Source organism: Chrysemys picta, chromosome 5 (genome assembly GCF_011386835.1).
Source record: "Chrysemys picta bellii isolate R12L10 chromosome 5, ASM1138683v2, whole genome shotgun sequence".
NCBI lineage: Eukaryota > Metazoa > Chordata > Testudines > Emydidae > Chrysemys > Chrysemys picta.
This window is the reverse complement of record NC_088795.1, coordinates 54,229,578-54,255,455: the sequence shown is the minus strand read 5'-3', so window position 1 is coordinate 54,255,455 and position 25,878 is coordinate 54,229,578. Positions and strand designations below refer to the sequence as shown.

General features: G+C 42.1%; 1 protein-coding gene and 1 long non-coding RNA gene across 5 annotated transcripts in view; one reads left to right on the top strand and one right to left on the bottom strand.

Moving 5' to 3' along the window:
* LOC112059236 (uncharacterized) overlaps window positions 1-21,972 on the top strand; it is a 73,323-nt gene extending 51,351 nt beyond the window's left edge. Inside the window, exons 8-10 of the long non-coding RNA XR_010601361.1 lie at window positions 19,110-19,164; window positions 19,765-19,836; window positions 21,751-21,972. This is a non-coding gene — a long non-coding RNA (uncharacterized LOC112059236). The remainder of the gene's footprint in view (window positions 1-19,109; window positions 19,165-19,764; window positions 19,837-21,750) is intronic.
* IL15 (interleukin 15) overlaps window positions 1-25,878 on the bottom strand; it is a 74,588-nt gene that overhangs the window by 15,164 nt on the left and 33,546 nt on the right. Inside the window, exon 1 of one of the 4 annotated variants that reach the window (XM_065596404.1) lies at window positions 6,017-6,145. The exons of the other annotated variants lie outside the window; for them this stretch is intronic. Coding sequence (XP_065452476.1) covers window positions 6,017-6,022 — 6 coding nt within the window. The 5' untranslated portion in view covers window positions 6,023-6,145. Of the gene's footprint in view, window positions 1-6,016; window positions 6,146-25,878 lie in introns of those variants that run through there. 4 annotated transcript variants of the gene reach the window in all.

Genomic DNA, 25,878 nt, shown 5'->3' with positions numbered 1-25,878 from the left:
GGCATTGTCAAAACGTTTAAAACAAAATGAACTCTATAGTAAATATAGGTGGGTGCTGCCAAAAAAACCTTCTAAATATGACACGAGCAAACTATTCATTTGAAAAATGTCTTTATTAAACTGCTTTCTAATCATGAAGTTAAAATGAAACACTTAAAATTACTACCAGAATAAAATCTAAGCTACAGTAGTAGCCTTTCTTCACTGGGGACCTGATCATAATCCCATATAAGTCAGTCAATGACAAAATTCCCCTTGACTTTAATGCTCCAAGCCATAATTTTGCTAACTTTGTTGTCATAAAGACTTGAAGTTAAGTTAGACACAAGAAAGATTATAGCTACATAAATTATTTATGTTTTACACTAGGGAAGCTACTGAAACCTAAGGATACAAGTTTGTGTCTATCAAACCATCTATTCAAACTACTTCATTGAGATTTACTCACAAATCTCTCTAGGCATTTCTAAGATGCTGTGGCCCAAATTTTTAAAGGTATTTAGGCACTGCGGTGCTCAATGATAGATAACTGATATAGGAGCCTAAATCTTACTTTCTAAAGGGATTTAGGATCAAAGATCCCATGGACAGTCAATGGCATTTTTATATCCATATGTTATTGTTTATATTCAAGAGAAATTTCACTATACTATCCTGTGATAACTTTTATTGAGGGAAGGTCTACAAGAAGGTGAGGAATCTTACATTTTGCTCTAAAAGTAGCAAGATTAGGTTCATCCTTGTCTCCTGTAGCAAACAGCCTTCCACTGAGTAAACTCTGGGCTCCCAAGTTTCAATGTGAACTGTGTCAAGTGGAAACATCCCCACTGATGGCAGTGTTATCATGGCCTGAAGAGTGAAGTGGTTTCTGAGATAGCTAGGCCCTTGCCTAAAGAATGCTGGAAAGAGTAAGGCCTTGAAAAGGTACTGGAACTAGAGACGGACTGTAGCACATGAAGCACTCATGTGATATGTTGCCTTTCTCTCTTACCCACAAGGCAAGCCCCTCTGTGCTGAATGAAATAGTTTCTGGGGACCCTGGAGGTGATGAATGTGTGGCTAGGCCATACCCCAAAGAAATGCTGAAGATAGAGAAAAGCATTTTCATGAATTGCTATTCCAGTGCCTAGCTAGGAGCAAGGAAAAGCACCTCATCTAAAATCAGCTTGTAGATGATCTAGCTTTCATTGATCAGCATGATGCCAAATTCCAGGTTGCTGAACCCTGTTACCTAGGCTACTGGTCATCACCAACAATAGATGTGGTCTGTGGATGGGTAAGTAGACACTGGGCACTAGCCTCTATTTACAGTCCACTATGCCTGTCACTGCTTGGGACGAGGAGGTTAGGGTTGTTTGAGTGCCAGTCCACAGACTTTTTTGACTCCTTTTCCCACTTGCATGGAATCAGAGGTGCCCATGATTCTTTGCCACTCCTTCTGGTCCATGGCACAGGTTTGTAGGTCTTCGTGTGCCAACCCTTTCCTCTTCAAACCTCTCTTGACAGAGTCCTTTCATTGTATCCTCGGTCTTCCATATCATTTCTTGCTGTCCTCTTCCACCCATGATTTCTTTGCTGATCGTTCTTCTTCCGCTCTTATCACATGTCCAGCCCATCCATCACTGAGAGTCCCACGTTCATTTCCCCCCTAATTTCTTCCATGAATGCTCTGTCAACCCTCTGCTTGCCTGCCATTCACCTCAGAGTACTTTCTACTACCTGCATCTTTTCTTCCATTTTCGTAAGACCCACCATTTCCAAATGACAGAGCAGGCAGGGGGGACACACACATGCACCATCCACTATCTCTTTTAGTTTGTTACTTAATTTTTGGTCCCGTGGTACTCCTGCTACTTCTTTCACTGCTACCCATGTACATTGGGTTCATCTCTTCAATTCTCCAGATCTCTCAACAATGGCACTAAAGTTACTTCCTTAGTACACAAATTGTCTTCCGATTCAGCGTCTCTCCTGCAACTTCAATTAACAGCTCTTCTTCCACCTTCCCTACTTGCATAACTTCAGTTTTATTTGTGTTTAACTCCAAATCATGGGTCTTCAAACACAGATGCCCATTTTGATACCAATTCCTCTTTGATCATTTGGCCCTTTTGGCTGACAGCAACATATATTAGTTTTCCCTGTCTCCACCGGCTTGGTTTCCTGCTAGTTAAGCCCATAACTAGAATAAAATGATGAGGCCTCAGCACACTGCCTTGTCTCACTCCTACCATCACCTCAAGACTCCCTGAAATTCTATGTATTGTTGTCACCTTAGCTGTTGAGCCTCGATAGAGCTCGTCTATCATCTCCATCATCTCAGTACTCCAAACACCAGCTCCCACAGAACCAAGTCATATGCCCTCTCAAGATCAATAAATGCTACCTAGCAGTTATTGCTAAAGGCTTACTATGATGACTGCTTTCAAACAAAAAGCATATTGGTTTTCTGCTGATGTACAACAAAAATGTAGAATCTCCTGTGGAAAACTGTAAATTCCATCTAGTTTATCATGCTTATTTGTGAATGATGAATACAGATTGACCTCTAAAAGAGAATGAAGTAATTCCAGTAATTGGTGTAGCAAAGCTCCCTTTGAGATTTATAGTCCAGCGAGTTGTTGTGGGGTGGTTGTTTTTGGTGGCTATTCAGCAACTGAATTTTCACCATTTCCCAACCTAATTTGCTCTTGCAAAATGACATTTGTCCACAAAAGTATGCAGCTGCAATTTTTGAAGCCTATTTGAAAATTTTGCCCAAAAGGTTACTAAAGGCAACTGGATCACACCAAATAACTAAACATGAGAATTTGCAATGTAAAGTGTAATATTTCCCTTGAGATTTTTTCATAAAATAGTCATGGGATTTGTGCCACCATTTTATGTGTCCTCTTTTATACTTAGCTGAAGGCCCGAGAGAAAGTTTGTGCTTGCATCCACTAATAGATTCGGTTTTTTAATCCTTTGAAAAAACCTTATAGTGACCCAGGGAAGCAATATTTATAGTCAGACCTAATGTATTGCAAAATCATTTAGCAAACTGGTATGTTAAGGACTTTTCTTCTAGCCCATCTCTTCCCACTAATTCTTGATGAGGAGTCCCAGGGCCAGATTTTTATTCCCTGAGTGTGGACTCGTTCCAACAGTAAGTCTTCCTGGAGTAGGGGGGCACTGGTTTAAGCTGCAGACAAGCTTTGTTCTGCTGATAGTCCTCAAGTCAGGTGGTCCAGGCCCAAAAGTGAGCAGGGCTAGCCAATTGAGGGGAAGCAGATAACGTGTTGATTTGGTGCCTGGTCTGGGCAGTCCATGCCAGCAGAGCTCATGTGGAACCCCAGCTGAAAGTGAAAAGCCAAACTATACATAGTTGCCTATTTTAATTTTTCCTTGTAACGTCAACTCTTCCAGCTTTCTAAATCATCTTATAGAGATCTTGGAAATGAGAGAAAATAACTGCATATTTTCTCATATTTTTTATGATTCTGCATATACTACATGCCTCAATGAAATTCCAGGGTTCTCCAACAAGTAGAGTATTTGTCACATTGTCTGGAGTGGTTCATGACTGTGAGTGCTAGCCTCAAGTCAGACTATCAAAAGCAGGGCAGACACCCCAAACTAGTGGTATGTTCTATAATTAGATTTCACTAACCCAGAAACAAAATGTGAACCCTCAAAGCACTACACTAATCTTACCATGGAGTCACAGACAGTCCCCTTAGGCACTCCAGTTTCTCTTGCCACCCAGACAAATGGGACTTAGTGATAATGGTCACTTACACCAAAAATCACACCACATTTAGGTTGCTTCCAGTCCCAAGACACCAGTCGCTTACCCCAGATCAACTGGTATCTTAGATCTTACACCAAAGACAACACTTGTAGCCAATTCTATAGTAAATTAACTAAAGGTTTATTTGTTGAGAAAAGAAAATGAGAGTTATTGAGAGGTTAAAGCAGGTAAAATATATCTACCAGTGAATCACACTCTGTAATTACAAATGGTAGCAGAGATGTAGTAATCTGCCAGTTTCCAAAAGTCTCTCAGGGCTACCAAGAATAACTCTGGGGATCTCAGTCTTCTCATTCAGTTATTCCACCTTGTTAGAATCCAAACAGTCCAAAGATGAAGGGTCTTTCTCTGAATCCACACTTACAGCTTCTCCTCACAGAAAACAAGCTGACAGGATCACTACCCACATGGGCTCTTCCTTTGATGATGGAGAGTGAGGAATGCATCTGACCTCCAGTCATCACAAACAATGACAACTTGCTCTGAAATTAGCACTTTAACAGAAAAGTTCTTCATTTCCATTCACAAGGCTTCTTTCTCAGTTGATGGGTTATTTAGTTACAGAGGTATACACAATGTAACTCTTTGCTACTACATTATAATGGGATATAGTAAGTAACCTCCCATTAGTTTTCATGAAATTTAAATACCAAATACACTTTTAAACATTTAATTATCACTTTCATCTACACTAATACACAAGTAAATTGGTGTGGGATTTTGGCATGAGATGGCACCTGGTCTGCCAGCATCACAGTAATATCCAGGAAAAACAGGAGCAACAAATAGAAACTTTGCTTAGGTCTATGATGATGGGAGAACTAAACTGTGTGGCAACTATGGTTTCCACAGTTAAAGAGAGACAAAAGAGGATAAAAGGAACTACAGACCATCATGCAACTAACTGATTTATAGAGCAGTGTTTTGGGGGAGGGAAAAAGGGGTAAGGGAGGGGAAGAGAGAGAGGACTCATGGGTTCATGACTAAGATAGCTTGAGTAATCAGTCACAGTGAGGCTTGTGTACATTTCATCGAGCGTGGATTAGTAATGCAAACTTTGTCTAAATACAAAAATAACTAGCATGATCTGACCTAGGCGTTATGTTGCCTTCGTTACCTGTCATATATACACTCCTACCATCCTGCAATCACTCACACTAGCAGGTCAAGTACTGAATATTTTGTTGTTTGATATTTTGATATCCTGGTAACCAATATTCAATAGGATTTCCAACAGGAAACAAAGATATGAAGTTTAAAGCTTACTGCATCTTGAAAAGTAGGCTGTCAAACACCTAGAGAGATTTGAGCACAGGAACCTTTAAAAATTGACTTTTCTGCTTGTAAAAGATGTCATATCAACAGCATGGAAATTAGAAATCATCAATCCACAGAACAGGTATAATATGGGCAGCAGCAGAGCAATCTTCTACACCTTGACCAGCCAAAATGCCTCAGCCTTGACAGACCACTCAGCCCAGTGGTTTGTAATGAAGTCACATGCTGATTAGAGGGTCCCCTGGATAATTTGAATAGGGGGAGAGAGGGCTACAGTTACATTTCCCAAAGTTGTGGAGTGAAGCAGCAGTTTATGAGCTTTAAAAAGAACAAGTCACATAATCTGTGACCCCCCACCCTCACTGCAGTGATAATGTTACTGGCCTGAGCGTAGTTTACCTTATTTTGGGACTAATTGGCCTCCAGAATGAAGGAGCATAAGGTGGCTCTAAACTACTTTTGTTCCCTCCTGCCCTAATCAGGTCCTGTAATTTGAAACCTGAGGTTGCCTAGACCTAAAGATCTGACCCTGTATGGAATCAATCATGGGTGAGGAAGTTACAGAACATGACACAACAGGACCTTCTCAGAATTATAAATCTAAACTTTTAAAAACCCACTTCCATCATATATGGCTTTGTCTTCACTAGAAAAAATTCATTGTGAGTCATAATAAATGTGCTTGTTAATACAGACATCAACACTCCATAGTGATGCCACAGCACTGGGCAGCCACCACACCCTGCAGTATAGGGCAAACCACAAGTTAGCTTGTCTTGTTTTTTTGGTTATGCAAGATGTCTTCAGTGAAAGGAGCAGATATAATCAATCATAACAATTTATAGATGATGGTCCACCAGTCTCGTCTCACAAGTCCCCAGAGCACCCAATCCCGTATCCTATCTTGCAATCTACCTGTTCTCGGTCTCTTGACTGCAAGTTACTGACCTTCATATAGTTCTACTCAGTGTCCTTGGCCCCACATTGCAATATCTTCAGCTTCGGTCATGTAGGGTGAGAAGATTGCCCAGAAAGAAGACCATGTATCAGGATGCAGCCACTCAGCTAGTAGCCAATACCAAACTCTTGGTGAACCTTTGGGCCAAAGGAAGCAAAACCCTTGACTTTGGGACCCAGAGAGGAATGCCTAAAAATATGAAACATAGCTTTGGAAATTGCTGGCCAGTCATGGGATCAACTATAGAGGACAACAGTGCAAGGAAAATATAAAGGTGCTCAGGGTGAGCTACAGCAGGGCTAAGAAAAGCAATTCCAAATCTGGTGCTGCCCCAAAAGTGTATCCTATGTAGATTGTCAAGCTGTCTGGAGAGGTTCACAACTGTGAGTGCCAACCTCAGGACAGACTATCAAAAAGCAGGGCAGACACCCCAAACTGGTGGTATGTTCGATTATTAGAGTTCACCAACCCAGTAAAAAATGTGAACTCCTGGATCATTGTAATAGTTTTATCATCGAGTCACAGCATCCTATACAGCAAACAGAAAAACATCAAGAAAGAGCTCTCCAACCTGGAGACTCTCATAAATAACCAACCCTCCACACAAACGGACTTTACTAAACTAAGACAGGAGATCTACATTACACACTTCACCTCTCTACAAAGGAAAAAGGACCGTAAGCTGTCTAAAATCCTACCTGCCACATGGGGCCACAACAGGGGTACCCCTAACTCACCCAGCAATATCGTCAATTTATCCAGCTACACACTCAACCCAGCAGAAGAGTCTGTCCTATCTCGGGGACTCTCCTTTTGCCCCAGCACCCCCACGAACATGATACAGTTCTGTGGTGATCTGGAAGCCTACTTTCGCCGCCTCCGACTCAAAGAATACTTTCATGATAACACTGAACAGCGCACTGATACACAGATACCCTCCCACCAACAACACAGGAAGAAGAACTCCACATGGACTCCTCCTGAGGGTCGAAATGACAGTCTGGACCTATACATAGAATGCTTCCGCCGACGTGCACAGGCAGAAATTGTGGAAAAACAACATCGCTTGCCTCATAACCTAAGTCGTGCAGAACGCAATGCCATCCACAGCCTCAGAAACCACCCTGACATTATCATCAAAGAGGCTGATAAAGGAGGTGCTGTTGTCATCATGAACAGGTCTGACTACCAGAAGGAGGCTGCCAGACAACTCTCCAATACCCAATTCTACAGGCCGCTTTCTTCAGATCCCACTGAGGAATACACTAAGAAACTACACCATCTACTCAGGACACTCCCTACACTAACACAGGAACAAATCAACATACCCTTAGAGCCCCGACCGGGGTTATTCTATCTACTACCTAAGATCCACAAACCTGGAAATCCTGGACGCCCCATCATCTCGGGCATTGGCACTCTCACTGAAGGACTGTCTGGATATGTGGACTCCCTACTCAGACCCTACGCCACCAGCACTCCCAGCTATCTCCGTGACACCACAGATTTCCTGAGGAAACTACAATGCATTGGTGACCTCCCAGAAAACACCATCCTAGCCACCATGGATGTAGAGGCTCTCTACACTAACATCCCACATACAGATGGAATACAAGCTGTCAGGAACAGTATCCCTGATGATGACACAGCACAACTTATTGCTGAGCTCTGTGACTTTATCCTCACGCACAATTATTTCAAATTTGGTGACAATATATACCTCCAGACCAGTGGCACCGCTATGGGCACCCGCATGGCCCCACAATATGCCAACATTTTTATGGCTGACCTGGAACAACGCTTCCTCAGCTCCCGTCCACTCATGCCCCTTCTCTACCTACGCTATATTGATGACATCTTCATCATCTGGACCCATGGGAAGGAGGCCCTGGAAGAATTCCACCATGCTTTCAACAGCTTCCATCCCACCATCAACCTCAGCCTGGACCAATCTACACGGGAGGTCCACTTCCTGGACACCACCGTACAAATAAGTGATGGCCACATTAACACCACCCTATACCGAAAACCCACCGACCGCTACGCCTACCTCCATGCCTCCAGCTTCCACCCCGGTCACACCACACGATCCATCGTCTACAGCCAAGCACTGAGGTACAATCGCATCTGCTCCAACCCCTCAGACAGAGACCAACACCTACAAGATCTTCACCAAGCATTCTCAAAACTACGATACCCACACAAGGAAATAAAGAAACAAATCAACAGAGCCAGACGTGTACCCAGAAGCCTCCTGCTACAAGACAGGCCCAGAAGAGAAACCAACAGAACTCCACTGGCCATCACCTACAGTCCTCAGCTTAAACCTCTCCAACGCATCATCAGTGATCTACAACCCATCCTGGACAATGATCCCTCACTTTCACAGACCTTGGGAGGCAGACCAGTCCTCGCCCACAGACAACCTGCCAACCTTAAGCATATTCTCACCAGCAACCACGCACCGCACCATAACAACTCTAACTCAGGAACCAACCCATGCAACAAACCTCGATGCCAACTCTGCCCACATATCTACACCAGCAACACCATCACTGGACCTAACCAGATCAGCTACAACATCACCGGCTCATTCACCTGCACGTCCACTAATGTTATATATGCCATCATATGCCAGCAATGCCCCTCTGCTATGTACATTGGCCAAACTGGACAGTCACTACGCAAGAGGATAAACGGACACAAGTCAGATATCAGGAATGGCAATATACAAAAACCTGTAGGAGAACACTTCAACCTCCCTGGCCACACAATAGCAGATGTAAAGGTTGCCATCTTACAGCAAAAAAACTTCAGGACCAGACTCCAAAGAGAAACTGCTGAGCTCCAGTTCATTTGCAAATTTGACACCATCAGATCAGGATTAAACAAAGACTGTGAATGGCTATCCAACTACAGAAACAGTTTCTCCTCCCTTGGTGTTCACACCTCAACTGCTAGCAGAGCACCTCACCCCCCCTGATTGAACTAACCTCGTTATCTCCACACTGATATATACCTGCCTTTAGAGATTTCCATTACTTGCATCTGAAGAAGTGAGGTTCTTACCCACGAAAGCTTATGCTCCCTATACTTCTGTTAGTCTCAAAGGTGCCACAGGACCCTCTGTTGCTTTTTACAGATTCAGACTAACACGGCTACCCCTCTGATACCAGAATCCCCTTGGGCATTCCAGTCTCTCTTGCCACCCAGACAAGCTGGACTTAGTGATAAATGGTCACTTTCACCAAAAATCACAAAAGATTCAGGTTGCTCCCAGTCTCAAGACCCCAGTCACTTCTCCCAGATCAATTTGTATCTCACACTAAAGACAATGCTGGTAGCTTTAGTTTTGGTAGTCCTGGGGAACCATTCCTCCTATCTGAGTTCACAAGTTCAGAGCAGGCATTTTTACAATTATAAAGCAAAACTTTAATATTACCTTATAGCACGAGATACAGACATTACAAGTAAGATCAATGCACACAGCAAATGACAAGACTTTTTTAGCGTCTCAACATATCCTTACAAGTCTAACATCTACCTTGAACATTACTAACATATGGGTGAGCTGGTCTGGTTTCCAGCTATGAATTTGTCAGTGCTCAGCTGAGGCCTACAGACTTGGCAAGAGCTGGCACCTGGTTTACCAGCATCACATAGGTGTCCATGAATATGTAATGGTGGTCCACATAGGCCTGCATAATGACAGAGTAGTATCCTTTCCTGTTAATGTACTCACTTGTTCTAAATGGAAGGCATAAAATGGGTGTATGTGTGCCAGCAATATTACCTGCACAATCCAGGAATCCCATCTGTTAAAAACCCGTAATATTACAGGGATGCAGGATTGCAGTAGAGTGATAATTGCCTTGCAAACCTCCACAACTACTGTGCCAACCCCAGATTACCACAGATATCTAATCACCGTCCACAGGGTGATAGCAACATGCATCTGGACCATTACTGCATTTCTCTCATTTGACTGCCATGGTGCTCAAGTGCCAGCATGAGCTCCTCACACAGCTCCAGGAAAGTTATTTTCCCTATACAAAGGCTCTGGGTCCATTGCTGGTCATCCCACATTTCCATCACAATGTAGTCCCAACATTCTGTGTGTGGTTCTGGTCCAGAAGTGGCAGTCTGTGTAGGAGATTGTTTTGACCTGAGTGGTTAGCCAATATTCAGGGCCTTGCGAGTTGTTTCCTTTTGGGAAGAAAATGATGTTGTGGTGTGGTATTTCTTTGATGTTGTCCTGTTTATTTATAAAGAATATCCTATTTCCCTGAACATGGTGGGAAACAAACAACCAGAGACAGTTTCTTTGCTCATAGTTCCAAGTCTCTTTCCAGCCAGCATTTTACCTGAAAGCTCTCTCTCGTAGCATGACCCTGAGAAAAAGCTGAAAGTGCTTCTCTCGCTGCCTGTCAAGCTTTATTGCTGCCTTCTCTGTATGCTTTTGTGGTATTTTTGCTGCTTCTCACTCACACACACACTCACACAGCTCCAGCAAACAGTGTTTTGCATTTGCATTCAGTCCCCAGGAAAAACCTTCGGATCACCTGGTTCCACTCCTACTCCAACTGTGCATGCAGCCTGTGGCCTTAGCCTGATCACCTGACACCTGAGGCAGATTGTAACAAAAATCTGTCACAGTTTTGGTGGAGAAACAACAAGGGGAGGGGGGAAGCAGAGCTGCGCGTCCCTGGAGCTGGTGTGTTTTAAATTTTTTTTTAAAACCACAAAAAGCCAGTTTAAACTGGTACAAAAAACACCAAAAACAAAAGTCGCAAAACAAAACTCCCCCCCAAAAACCCTGGATTTAATAGCCCTCCTAAAGGCTGGAGCAATTCAAAAATTACAGAGGACCTCAAACGACCTGGGCCCAGGACAAAACTCCTGGCCAACCTTCCTCCTCTTCTTCTTACATTACACCCAGGCTTGGCCAGCCTCGGGTAAAGCATGTGTAAGTATGAAAGTGGGTTAGGGCTTGGGGCACTAACACTTCCTTCCTTCCTCTAAGTAACGTGGGGAGCACCCATCACTCTCCGCTGTTATTTTATTAATAAAGCTTTAAAACTTAAACACTTGGTGGGGGAACTTGGGATGTGCTGGGCTGCAGCAGCCAGAGAAAGTGGCGACTTTCCTCAGCTCCAGGACTGCGGCTGCCAGGGAGAGATGGCCCTCCTTCCTAGCCTCAGCTCTGTGGCTGCTGTGGTGGGGGAGAGAAGGAGAGACACCCCTCCTTCCCAGTCCCAGCTTGGGGGCTGCCTCTGCATGGGAGAGAGGGCACATCCATCACATTAGAAAGGTAAGACTACTGATATTAAAATATGAGTTGTGCGCTTTTATTTGTAGAATAAAAAATGTTATTAAGGGTTTTTTTTATATAGTGCTTTTATCCAAAGCGCTTTACAATAGTTAGCTAATGGTACAAACAACATTTGGAAAGATCACTAAGTGGTCCGCCGAAACCCTCAGCAATTTTCAAGTGGTCCGCAAAAAAAAAAAGTTTGAGAGCCACTGATCTAGCAAATAAAGGTATAACATAAACTAATGGTTGCAAGTAGACGCTAGCAAATTTAGACTGGTAATAAGGCATAAATTTTTAACAGTGAGAGTAATTAACCATTGGAACAATTTGCCAGGGGTCATGGTGGATTCTCCACCACTGACAATTTTTAGATCAAGATTGGATGTTTTCCTAAAAGATATGCTCTAGGAATTACTTTGGGGAAGTTCCATGGCCTATGATGTACAGGAGGTTAGACTACATGATCACAATGGCCCCTTCCAGCCTATGAATCCCTAATTAGATGCTTATTTCCTCTGCTTAGCGCAAGCCTCCTCTGCACCACTCCCTACCCCTCTCTCCATAACTAGCACTTTTATGCCGTCTTCCATTCTGCATTATTTGATTAGAATTGACTCCCTCCTGGTGCACCAAGCCATGTCTCTCTCTGTTCAAATCCCTGCTCGAGGGATTTGTACTACTTTTGTGAAACCATGTAATGATAGCCCTCCAAAGATCATTTTAAAATTCATGAGCCTCAAACTGCTTTGAGACTGAACTTTCCACTCTCTGATTATCTTGTGAATCATGTGTCTGAACTGCATTGTCTGTTGAAATAGAGTGAAGGCTCCTGGAGTCATGGGACATGTCTTCTTCTACAATATGCATTGTTCAATACCCAGCACAATGACTGGGCTCATCAAAGAATAAAGAAAAGGAAGGAAATGGAACAAAGAGATGAGCATGACATAAACTGGTACTTTAGGAAGAAGGAATGCAATAAATGAACAAAATCAAAGAGCAATGTAGAGATGATAAAGAAGGAGTGAAAGAGGTTAAATAAGTTTTGTAGTATTGTATGAAAAGATGGTATATGATTATTAATTGTTAGTCAAAAGAAATCCAAAATAAGATTTCAGAAGTATCTTATTTCAAACATTTTATTTTCCTATTACTGATTAACAGCAAAGCTATGAGTGAGTTATAAATGTTATCCCAAAGGAGGACTGACAAAATATTTTTACTACATTGTACCACCATATATGGTAATTTTCATAACTGTCTGCCTGTGAAGCAAGGCTGCCTGAACCCCAAGCCATGAAGCACTTAAGCACATGTTAACTTTAAGCAGGTGTGTAGTGCTAAAGTTGAACATGTACTTAAGTTCTACGCTGGATCAGGGCCTTAGTTGCTATTATTGCCAATTACAAGGGGCTTGAAATGACAGGCATAGTTTGACCGATGAATTTTGAACATTTCTAACTAGACAGAAACCTCTACTTAGAGATAATAGCATCAAGGACTTAGAATTCAGTATCTCAGAACCTTACAGGGTTAGAAGGGAATCTTCCTCTTCCAGTGGTGTAAAGCCCCCATTTCTAGTTCTGATGCCATCAAATCACTTTATGCATTCACATCTATACACATACAGGACTGAATATTGCCCATTCTACTCCCATGCCAATGTAATTTTGCATCTGCATGTTGGTGATTGGGATTATACATGGGGAAGGAACAAGTAAAAGTTCCTTTCTTGGGATGTTTTAAAAAATGGGGATTTGAAGCTACTTAGAGAATTGGAATGTGTCAGGATGCAGATGGATTAGTTGACAGAATACAAGTGTAGGGAACAAAGTTGCATAGATTATACCCTCTTTGGGGGCAAGAACTGGCTCTTTGTTATATGTTTGTACTCTGCCTAGCATGATGGAACCCTGGCCTCCAGGCACTACCATAATACAAATAAGTAATAATAATGTTAATTGCAGTTTTCACAGGGTATTACTATAACATGTGGTTATAAAGACAAACGTATGCCTATTATTCTTCCCTCTCATTCATCAATTGGTCTCATGACCAGCAGGATCAGATCATTCTTTAGGTCCCTGGGCCAGTTGGTAAACATGGAAAGGAGCATTTTCCTCTCTCTCTCTCTCTCACCCACTTCAAAAGTCGTCCCAGCTAAAGAGCTGATATGTTCTTGCTGGGGGACAATGTTTGCTTCTGTTGAAAGGGTAAAAAAAGTGGAATCTTTAATGAAAGAGATAACGTGATGATATATATGGGCCTGTTTGGCCTGATAGTCTCATGCCATGCTTTGGACCCCGTTCTTCACTTGGCTCCTTCAGCAATTGATTTTCACCACCACAGCCGCGAGAAGATGTTGCTCCTCTCCCTCCCACAGCAAATAAGTAAGACTTGGTGCAGCTCCAGCAGCAATTTTGTCCAGTGAACTCGTAAACAGAATCCTGCAAGGATTCAACTCCCCATAAACATGAGCCTGTCAGACTGGTAAGTCCATAGGAAGGGGTGTCAGAAGGGAAATAAAATATATGTAAACATATACACACACATACAGAGCATACATACAGATCAGAATATGGGAGAAAGTAATCTGAAACCACAATAGTGTTATTTTATGTTCAGTGTAAGCACAAGAGTAACTCTTACAGATCAGTTTCAGAGCATCCAAAGAAGTGGGCTGTAGTCCACGAAAGCTTATGCTCTAATAAATTTGTTAGTCTCTAAGGTGCCACAAGTACTCCTGTTCTTCTTCTTACAGATCAATCAAGTCTATTAGTCTAACACATCACTTTGAAAGTGAACTGAGTCTCTAAATGCTGTACCAGTAGCCTCAGACCAAGTCTGGTTACACTAGTCCATGGATAGCATTCTTGACCGGTGTAAATCGGTACAACTCCATTGACACAAGTGGAGTTTTGCCCATTTACATCAGCAAGAGAATCTGTCCCTTTGTTATTTCCTTGTACTCTACAAATCCATCAAGGTCAAATGAAGCACCCATTGGTCTCAGACAGACATATTATGTTGTAAGCAGATCCGCTTTCCTGGTGTTATGATAATAATTTACCAAATTTGGTTTTGGTGGAAATTTTCAAATTCATGTCTATCATGGATAATACACATAATAATACCATTTAGGGGGTCATAAGGCCATTATTGCTTGATTTTTTTTACCAAAGAGCTTTGCTGTACTCAGCTTAACCGCATGCAGCCGGGCACCTTCAGCTCTGAAGCCCAGTCCAATGGGGTGCGTATAAGACTTGAAGACACTTGGCTGAATGTAGCTAAAATGAAAACAGAAGTGAAGATTCAGAGGAAAAACCAGCACAGATAGGGACAATATCCTGTTCAGAGTACCAACCTGCCAACCCTTCTCAGCAGTAGACGAATTTCCTTATGCAAATATTTACGGGGCTTTTTACTGAACGCATATCAATGCATCATATTGGAAACATACTATTAATAAATCCTGGTTGCATCCCAGCCCATTTATGCCACTGTGACAGCTCAAAGGGGCCTAAAAGCAGCCAGATTTGTTCAGCTAAAAATTCTCCTTGTATTTTGAAACTTTCAGCTGGTGTGCCCAGGTGCTATACCCTGCTCCCCAGTTGGCTGCAGTAGGAGGGGCATGCTGGGGGCAGGAGGGATATGGCTAGAGTTGCTGTGTTCAGACTATCCCATGCTGGTGTGTGGTCCCTGGGTACTGTTGCCAGTTGGCATGAGTTACAGCAGCCCCCAGGATTCCCTAACCTAAACTGGGCTGATATTGGCACAGAGTGGCACTGAGGATCAGGACGCCATAACAGGCTCCCTAAAGCTCCCCCACCTGAGCTGCCCCAACCAGAAGCTCTGTGCAGCACAGAACATAGGGGTAATTTGAGCATACAAAAGAATTACACCTTTCTCTACTAACACACAGACTCTACCACTACTTGTTAAACTGAGTCCAGTTTCAGCTCAAATTGTCAGTTTTTCTCTAGAGCTCCTGCAAGCTTGAAGGCTAATGTGTAATTTTTGAACAGTGACCACACAACTTTCATATTCTTTTGTTTTGAAATAAACCTAGTTGTCCATTTCTATTGCATGTCATACACCGTTCTATTCAGCACTATAGCAGGCAGGCTTACTGGCCCTATTCGGTACTCTTCTGCCATACTGCCAGTGCAGAGCGGCCCAAAGTCAGCATATCTCGCTACTGCAAGATCACCTAAACATAAGGGAGCCTCTGATGGTGTAGAGTCAACATAGTGGCTCCTACATCACTGTCTCCACGCTGCTCCATCAGAAGGCATGGATGGTGCATTGCGGAGCACCGGGGGTTCCCTTGCAGCCAGCAGAACCTGTTCTAACTAAACTAACACTTAAAGGGCTAGCATGGCACACAGCCAGGCTATGATCAGGAGAATATAAAGGAGGGCTCTATGACATATTTGCACCACCTCCTGAGCTATCATAACCAGGGATCTGGCTCAGTGACTTCCATGTCTTCACTACAATAGGTTTCCCTGCCAAGAAAAGCATTCTAAAGTGCTTTCATGATTGAACATTTAGTATTTTTCTGTATTATCTATGCCAAATAATATTTCTAGGAGAAGAACTCAATACTTTTGTTTTCAACACCACTTTCAGTATCAGTTACTGTTTTTGTCACTACAACCTATTATTTTGGTCTACAACCAAATAATATGTTGTAAATTCCCTTCTGTATTTCAGTTTCTCCAGCATGTCTCATGAGTCTACAGAATCTTTCTACGACTTAATGTAGAGTTCTCCTCAAATAACAGGATTCCAGAATATGATTTCATTTCATTATTCCTATATCAAACTTTCATACTTTTTTCTACTTTCTAAATTCCTCCTGAAGTTTCTGTAAGATGGGAAGAAAAGTCTAACAGAGCAAGTCTACTGAATCGGTTACATGTACACTTAAAGATTTTAGTTTTGTAGATACTTAAAAAAGCCTGACATAAGGTTCTCTAACTTCTTTTGCTCATCAATATAGTTTGTAATTCTGTCTTTTGAATATTCATTCTGTAGACCGGTATCTGGCTAAAACTAATTCCTGTAAAACTGCAGCTGTTGAAGATAAAGGATTGTGTAAACGATTAGGTAGAGCCTCTGAAAAAGGGATTGTTTTATGTTCTGTGGTCTAAATTATTGGCCAAGTAATACACCCATTAGCTCCAACTTTTTGTCAAGCACTTCTATTACTAGGTCAATCAGAAGTGGTCAGACGTTGTACTTATCCTGTTCCCTCTTTCAGGAGTATTTCTTTAGGAAGGGAACAATTTAATAAGATAGCTCTTGAGATTAAATATAAGGTATCTGTTTCCTAAATTTGGAACTAGATCTATTTTGCTCAAGACAGTCTATTGGTTGATCTAGTTAAATACTTTCTCTAAATCATGAGGTAATAAGGCAGGTTCCTTTCTCTTTGACAGGGCTGAATAGATGTCACAGATTGTCTGAAGACTGCTTTCCATAAATAAAATCTGTTTGGACTTTATGTATCAATGCTTAATTTCAGTCTCTAATTTTGTTGCAAGTGTTTTGGCATAAATGTCAATGTCTGTATTTAAAAGGGCAATTGATCAAAACAGGGATTCATACCCAACTATGTGTTTCTCCTATATGTGTAGTGGTAGCATGATGCATTAGTCCTGGGAAACTCCCTTTTCTCGTGTAGTTTTCAATAGCTCTTACTCAATAAAGGGGCTTTTACTGCTGGAAAGTTTTTTAAAATGTAGCAATATAGCCATCTGTCCCCAGATTTTTCCTAAAGTTAGGCTGTTTACAACACTTTCAATTTCAGTTTTAGCTCAGGATATCCCTTTACCTAATTGTATCTTCTGATGAGAAGATAGGTAGTTTTGTTTTTTCTAAATAATGTTGTATCTGTTCTGAGATAGTTACATATTGTGGGGTATGTAAATTAGCCTAGAAATCCCAAAAAGCTCATTTAATAATTCTTAGATTTTGCTTCATACCCTCTTTGGTTTTAATTTGACAAATATATTTCTTATGAGCTCTCCTTTAAGCAGATAAGCCAAAATCTTGTCAGCTTTATTGCCCTTTTCAAATAAAGCTCTTTTGACTAGCTTTATTGGCCACTAAGTGTTCACACAGCAATGTACTGAGTTCTTCCCTTACATATATTAGCATTCTATATTGCTTTTGTTTTCCTGCACTTCAGGAGAGCCTCCAGTCTTTTAGTTTTCCTTTCAAGGAAGGCAATTCTTTCAAACAGTCTTTCTTTTAAATTGCTCACCATTTCCAATAACTTATCTTCTAATTGATACAGTAGCATTACAAGTATATCCCATAAAGTTTAATTTTACATATTCCAGAATCTTTCATTTAAATTTGCAGCTCGACCTTCATTGTTCTGCACCAAGGTATCATTTAATTGCCAATATTTTCATTGTGTTTCTCCTTTATAGTTTGTACATCTAACATGTCTAGAGTCATTATACAAATTGTGATTTCCCATAAATATAACTAAATTGTTTTCCCAACTTAATGATTTACTCAAGATGTGTTTGTGAGGGATACTGATGTAACCCTTCTGCCAGGTGAAGTCGGCAGCAAAAAGGGCTGGGTTCAATATCTAGGTGTTCCTCTTAACAATACAAAACAGAGCTGGCTCACACCCCCATCCACTAATCTGGGAAAATTTAACACCACCCCTGGGCACCTCTAAGAGGCAAGACTTCTATCTGACTTGGAATTGTAGGGGTTCCACTGCCACTGGCTGCTCACAGAGTGCTATAAAGGTACCATAGTCCCTCCTAAAAATACGCCCACACGTTCTGCATTGGCTCAGGCATTCTCTGGCTGCCTGTAAAGTGGATTTAACTGATCCCTCACCAAATGCCTGTTATTAGCAAGCAATGGTGGGCAGCATGTGGAAGCTGGTAGACTTTGGACACCAGTCCCCACCGTCCCCGGCCTAAGATGCAGAGTTGTTAAAGAAAATGCCAGGCTTCTTAGGGAGAGGGGATAGTGTTGCTACCTGGTGGTGTGGGCTCTGCCTCAGAGTCCTAGACACCATTTGACCTTCCACCTCTCCGCTATTTAAAGACAGAGCTGATTAGTCTCAATTGTTGGTCATTGTTTTGTTCAGTGCTCATTCAAACCGAAATTATTGATAACCAGGTCTGGCTGCTGAGCCTTAGGCCTTCTGCGAGACAGCGTTGCAGTGCAAGAGACTGCCCAGCCTACACTAACAGTGATGTTCCCCACTACTCACTTAAATTACAGAGAACTGAAACCACTGAGAGCTAGGTTAAGTGGTGAAACCGCAGAATGTGGCACTGTAGAGAGTGGCAAGTGGCAGCAGAGAAGCAGCAGTGCCAGAGTGAATGACGGCAGCAGCAGGCAGCAACGGCAGAGTGAATAATGGCAACTGTGCATCAGTTGCAGAAGTGTCAGCAGCAGCTGAGGCATTGGTCAATGCTTCCCCTCCCTCCAGGGGTAGGAAGTGAACGCACATGAATGCACTTTAGAACTCTGGGTCTTTGCCGACCCAGGACAGCTAACAGTGAGTGGGGAGCAGTGGAGGGAGAAGGGAGTGTTGTGCTAAAGGGACATTTGTTTGTTGGACTTTCACACCAAAAGGTGGGAAACTGAGGCAAAGGACACTGCTGAATGCATTATGGGGTGGGGTTGGCTTATAATCACATTTTCAAATATGGTCATAGTGTTTTCCCAAACTAATGCTGGGTTCCCATTCCCTTTTAATAAAAGTTCTTGTTTGTTATACACAGACTCAGTGCCTGCAAGTGGGGAAGTCTTGCCGCTTAGAGGTGCCCAAGTATGGTGGTAAGTTTTTCCAGATTAATGGATGGGGGGCTAGGGGCAGTTCTGTTTTGTAGCATTGAGAGGAACCCCTAGATATTGAACCCGGCTCTTGTTGCTGCTGACTTCATCTGGCAGAAGGATTACATACATAGCCTATAAAAGCGCAAACACATCTTAACAAGAAAACTGTTTTTCTTTGGTAGCCTGCCAACTAGCTGGTGCCATCCACTCAGAAACATTCCAACAATAACCTGGGATAGACCTCAAACATTCCTCCCAACATCAACATTTTAATTAGTGAGCCAGTGTAGGCTGTAAACTTCCAGATCCTGCAAACACTTAAGCACTTAACTTTACTCACATGAGTGGTTCCATGACTTCAGTAGCACTACTCATGTATGTAAAGTTAAGCATGATCATAAGTATTAACAAAACTGGGGCCCAAGTTTGTAGCATATCCTTAAATTTTTAAAAATCACAATTATAAACTAGAAACACATTCTCTTACAACAGCCTTTCTAAAACATTGGTATATTTTCTTTGTAAACTATCTTTAAGTTGATCTAAGATGTTAAAAACATGAGCAATCTTTTCAAGTTCAGATCTGCTCCTCTCTGCTAGGTTCAACACATGGTGGTCCGCTGCACTCACAAGTGAATTGTGGAGATCCATATTGATTGCCAGAAGATACAGGTAAGCTATAAATTGTTTGGGGGTACAGAATAATTTAATTTGATTCCCGTAAATAATTCTGAGGATTGCAAGATACCATAGAGTAAAGGAAAATCCTTGCCCTAGTCATTTTATTGGAATAAACTGCATCTTTCTTCTGAGTGCATGTCTAGTCTAGGAATTATTCACTTTTCCTACTACTGGTCCAGCACCAGTACAGTTCCAGGAAAAGATGAACAGCAAAGTTAGACAACACAAGGTTATAAACATACGCACCTGTTTGCACTACAGCTTCCACTATTCTAGACATCAGATAAGAATGTTATTTTTACCTTAGGAGGTACAAAGTACTCTTCACTGGTAAATATTAAATCTTGGAATCTCAAGAATTTTATTACCATTGCTTTTGGAATGGTTGGTAAAGGGCTACAACGTGGATTATAATACAAATACAGACCCAGTATCCTCCTATTGCAAAAATTTCCTTAAGGAAGCTATTTATAGATAACAGCATATCTCCTCCTTCTCCTCTAGGAAGATATACCAGTCTTGGCCATTCTTCTTGTTCTGTATTCAAAAATTTTCCTGGATCTTTACAAATCCTGTTTGATTTTTCCAATTTTAAGAACAAGGTGTCACTACCCTATCCTCAATGCTCCCCATGCAGAGTTCTATCACAGAAAGTCTTTCTTGGAAGTTCTTTATACCAGACTTAATATTATCAGTTGTCTCATACACAAAAGTCGTCTGCACTGAAAACTCATATTTCTTTGCCTTTCCCACTGAATGTTCCACAGTGCAACTTTCAGGCTTCTTAAGCTGGCCTCCTTACCCTTTGCCCGGGAGCTGAGCAGGTTACCACTGCCAGTTGTGCAGCCTGGCAAGTCTTAGTTGAAATCAGTGGACCTGAGTCTTTCTGGTGTGGCCTCTCAAAACAGAGCTAATCAAAAATCAGAATTTCCATTTAGTAGGAAATTTCAAAGAAGTCTTTGTTCTGATTTGGAATACAATTTTTCCTGCAGACAGAAAATATCAAAAATTTATCATTTAGGAAAAATCAAACGGTATCAGTCCAATTTCCTTTCTTTATGAAATGCAGCAGGTGGCTGCTCTGACTCCTGGAGACTCACCGGGCAGCCCAGGTGGTGCCTGGGAATTATTGGAATCCCCTGGGCAGAGCAGGGCAGAGCCAGAAGTTCTGAGAGCTCTTGCCTGAGCTAGGGTTCCCAGGGCTTCCAATTGCTAGCTCTGGGAGAGTGTGCATGGCAGGGCTGCTCCTGAGCCATGGAACCTGGAAGCCCTTGAGTCCCCAGCAGGCCACCAAGTGAGCTGGCAGGAAACAAGGCAGGTTTTGTCACAATCCTGCCTCTGTTTTGGCAAAGGTTTGTTGAAAACGAAACATTTCCACAAAACATTTCAGGTTAGAAAAATCTGCATGGGGGGGGGGAAGGGGAGAATAAATAAAGTCAGAACATTCCTGACCAGCTTTACCCTTTACATCACACCTGTGGCATAAAGGGACACAATCAGCCCCTGTCAAATCCACCTGTGTTAGGAGGGATGCTCCAGCCAGCAAAAGAGCTCTGCATGGGTCCCTCTCCCAGACCCAACACAGAAGGCAAGTCAGGGGCAGGCTGTTGATGAGCCAGGGGAGGGAGGGGGCATTGCAAGTTTATTTTTAAAAAGCATCACATATACGTGGCAAATAAATTTTCATTATTGACAAGTAGTTCTCCCATCTTGAATATTAAGAAGAATATTTTGTCCTCACTTAAACCTGTGTGCCTTGAATTCTCACACAATTTAAAATGAGAGCTGCAATATTCACGTGTTACTTGAATTACTGTATTTTCTGGCGTATAAGACTACTTTTTAACCCAGGAAAATCTTCTCAAAAGTCGGGGGTCGTCTTATACGCCGGGTGTCGTCTTATAGGGCGGGTGCTGAAACTTCCAAGCCGGACTGGAGAATCTGCGGTCGCCGCATATGGTGCGGGGAGCTCAAAAACGGCCGCGGCCGCATCCCCGCCCGATGACGAGGTGAGGGGGCGCCTCACCGGGAAGGTGTAAGTGAAGGGTGGAGCAAGCTGCAGGTGTCCGGGACGCCCGGGGTATGGAAAAAAGAGATAGAGCGGCGCTGTGCCCAGAAAAACACGCCTTTTTCACCCGTCTGGCCCGCCCTTGTATCCTATTACCGTACCTCCTTCTCTGCCTCTCAGATCTCGCTCCTGAGGACTGCAGTGAAGCGGCGCAGGCGCGCGTGTGCGAGATCTGAGAGGCAGAGAAGGAGGTAATAGGATACAAGGGCGGGCCAGACGGGTGAAAGAGGCGTGTTTGCGCTACCGCTCTGATAGTCTTGGAGACAGGGAGGGCTGGGCAGGCAGGGAGATCTGACCAATCCAAGCAGGCTTTGTATACAACAACCAGCCAATCGCTGGTAAGGTACATCGCTTGCCATGATTGGCTGGTTGTTGTATACTGGGTACCACATACAGTACAGCACCAGTATCTGTACCTGTTCATACAGTATAGCACCAGTACATACAGTACAGTATACAAATGTCCAACAGTCAAAACCCCATCATGGCTCCACCAGCAAGAAGAAAGAAATATGAAGCCAGTTTCAAACTTAAAGTTGTAAACTTTGCCATGGAACATAATAACTGCGCTGCTGCAAGACAATATGGAGTAACAGAAAAGATGGTTCGGGACTGGAAAGCAAATGAAAAAGCATTAAAGAGTATGCCAAGGGGTAAGTGTGCATTAAGAAGAGGCACTCCACATTGGCCAGAACTCGAAAAACATGTACCAGACATGGTGAATGAGCATCGCCAAAACGGTTATGTAGTGACACGAAATAAAATAAATTTGTTTGCACTTCAGTGGGCCAAATCTAACCCAGATCACAGCAACAGATTTAAGGCCACTGTATCCTGGTGTACTAGATTCATGGGAAGGCATAATATGGTACTGAGGCAAAAGATGAAAATTGCCCCAAAATTACCTGCAGATCTTGATAGCAAAGTAAATAGTTTCCATCGATACGTAATACAACAGTGCACTAAACATGGCTATGCGTTAAGTAGTATTGGAAATATGGATGAAACTCCAATGAATTTTGATATGGTTGGAAATAAAACTGTCCATCAAAAAGGTGAAAAAACAATTTTAATTAAAACAACAGGACATGAGAAGTCCAGTTTTACAGTGGTAGTAGGATGCACAGCTGATGGCGCCAAACTGAGACCAATGATTATTTTTAAAAGAAAAACAATGCCGAAATTCAAGTTCCCTGTTGGTTGTTTTGTACATGTGAATGAAAAAGGCTGGATGGATGAAGAAGGGGTAAAGCTATGGCTTGATAATGTATGGAGCAGGCGACCAGGTGGACTTATTCAAAAATGTAGTCTACTGGTGTGGGATATGTTCAGGGCTCATTTAACTCCCAGCACCAAGCAAATGCTTGCAAGACTAAACACAGATGCGGCAGTTATTCCTGCAGGATTGACATCATTGGTACAGCCACTGGATGTGTGCCTAAACAAGCCATTTAAAGATCGCATTCAAGAACAGTGGAATGAATGGATGGTTAGCGGCGAAAAGTCATTCACAAAAGGAGGAAACATGCGTGCTCCACAGCTGGATGTTTTGTGCAAGTTTGTCATAAAAGCCTGGAATGATATTGATGCAGAAACAGTAATCAAGTCTTTCAAGAAGTGTGGCATATCAAATTCATTAGATGGTATGGAGGACGACTACTTGTGGCAAGATGAAGAGGAAGCCGAAGCTGAGACCACACCATCTGATACGGAATTCGATCCATACGATGACTGCCTTACAAATGTATCACAAGATGTCATTGATGTACTTATGATATCAGATGACGAACAGGAGGATTTTGAAGGCTTTTAAAGGGAAACTGTCACGCCAGCAAAATCTGTAAAAATACCGTAGCTTGCAGTTATGATGGGCGTTGCTAACTCGCCAGGGACTTGCCCGGCACTTGCTCTCTCTCTCTTGTTTGTTATCTTCCTCCTATCATCATCAGTTCCAGTTTGGTTGACAGCTTAGAAAACAAACAGCATGGCAGCTCCCATGGGTTTATTGTCTTATCCTTCCTTTCAGCTTTAGAGTGAATTAGGAAAAGTTTAATCCACTTGCACTGTTTTATGTTTACATGTTTGATGACAAACAGCCTTATGTTTATAAGTGACAGTTTTCCTGCTAAGTACCTGCATGTCATAAGCATTTGAATTAAAATTACCATATTGAAATCAAATCTGATGTTTTTTTAATTTGTTTTTGGTGTGCGTTGGAAGAGGGGTAGTCTTATACGGCGAGTATATCCCAAACTCTATATTTTAACTGGAAAAGTTGAGGGTCGTCTTATACGCCCAGTCGTCTTATACGCCAGAAAATACGGTATGCAAAATCAGCTACAGGCATACATAAAATGTCATGTATCTGAGAGTCATTTTGTAAGGGCAGGAGATGAGTGGGTTTTATGTTCTTCCAATTCCCCCTCCCCCCCCCAAAAAAGAGAGAAATATGTAAAAAACAGAACTTGATAGAAGTTCCACACACATTCTCTAGCAACAAGCACACAAACTTGAAAAAGGAAGGTATGCAGCTATAGTTTGCACACTGAGTATACTCCAGTCATCCCATTGTATAAACATAAATCCATGTTCCATTCAGGTATAATTACATAACACCTTAATTGCTAACAAATATTAACAGTATTATTTTTATAGGACAAGTACACAGGTTAAGTGTCACTACTTATGATAAGTCAATCAGCAAAGTCTTGCACAGGATAGTAAAATGGAAGGAAGAGAAAAGTTATTGAAACTGCCTAGAGCAGTGGGTCTCAAACTTTTTTACTGGAGACCCCTTTCACATCACAAGCCTCTGAGTGCGAACCTCCTAATAAATTAAACACCCTTTTTAATATATTTAACACCATTATAAATGCTGGAGACAAGCAGGGTTTGGGTGGAGGTTGACCACTTGCGATCCCCCCATGTAATGACCTCACAACCTCCTGAGGGGTCCCGACCCCCAGTTTGAGAACCCCTGGCCTAGAGTATACATCCACAAGATAGCTAACCACAAAAGATCAAGTCATCTTTCTCAAAGCTTATCATAAAATTGATAATCACTTACCACTTACAGTTCATGCTATGATCAGTCAAAGATCAAACCTAAACAACAGTGTAAGTTGTAACAGCAAGCTCACAGAACAGGAGTTTAAAACTGGTTTCATGTTCATAAGAAATGTAAAGCTTTGCAATCTGAGATTTCACTGAGTCTTCTTCCCCTCCTCTTTTCCAGCTTCTTATCTCCAATTAATAAAAAAAAAAAGGATAGAGGCTTATTTAAACAATACTGATGTACCTCTGCTTTTATCGTATCAGAAGAAATGAAAGTACCAGCCCATATCCATTTATAAAATCAGTGTAAAAATACAGGCAGAGGAGTTCCCCTGTTTCATATTATGGGTGTTACATGTTTTATACTAGTCAGGTATGCCTCCTCTGAGCCACATGAGAGACACTATACATTACCTAATACACTTTCACAAATCTATTGGAATTGGGAATATAAGGATTTAGTCAATTTTCAGCTCCTACTGTTCTTTAAAAAGATTTCCTGAGCTGTGCTAAAGTAATTACACCAAATGAAACCTCTAAAAGTATTCACTCATGTTGTATCCACCAGGCAAGGTATTAACAAACTTCAACAGAACTTTATTTACAGTGGAAATCTCTTTACCGAGTTGTAGCTGCACACTCTAACTCTCCCAGCCTCCTCAACTCCTCCCCCCTCCTTCCTGTTTCCTGTCCTTTCAGACTCCCAACAGCCAGTGCTCCCAGTTCTAATAATCACTGCAGCATCTAAACACCACATTCCCTTCTCTCTTAAGAAACTTTCCAAATTAAAATAAACATTGTTCTTCTAACCACAGGAACAAATATGAAACAAGACACTATACTGTTGGCAGGAATATTACACTGAAAACACTGTAGATACTACATAACATAGTCTCTCGTCCAGGCAGGTG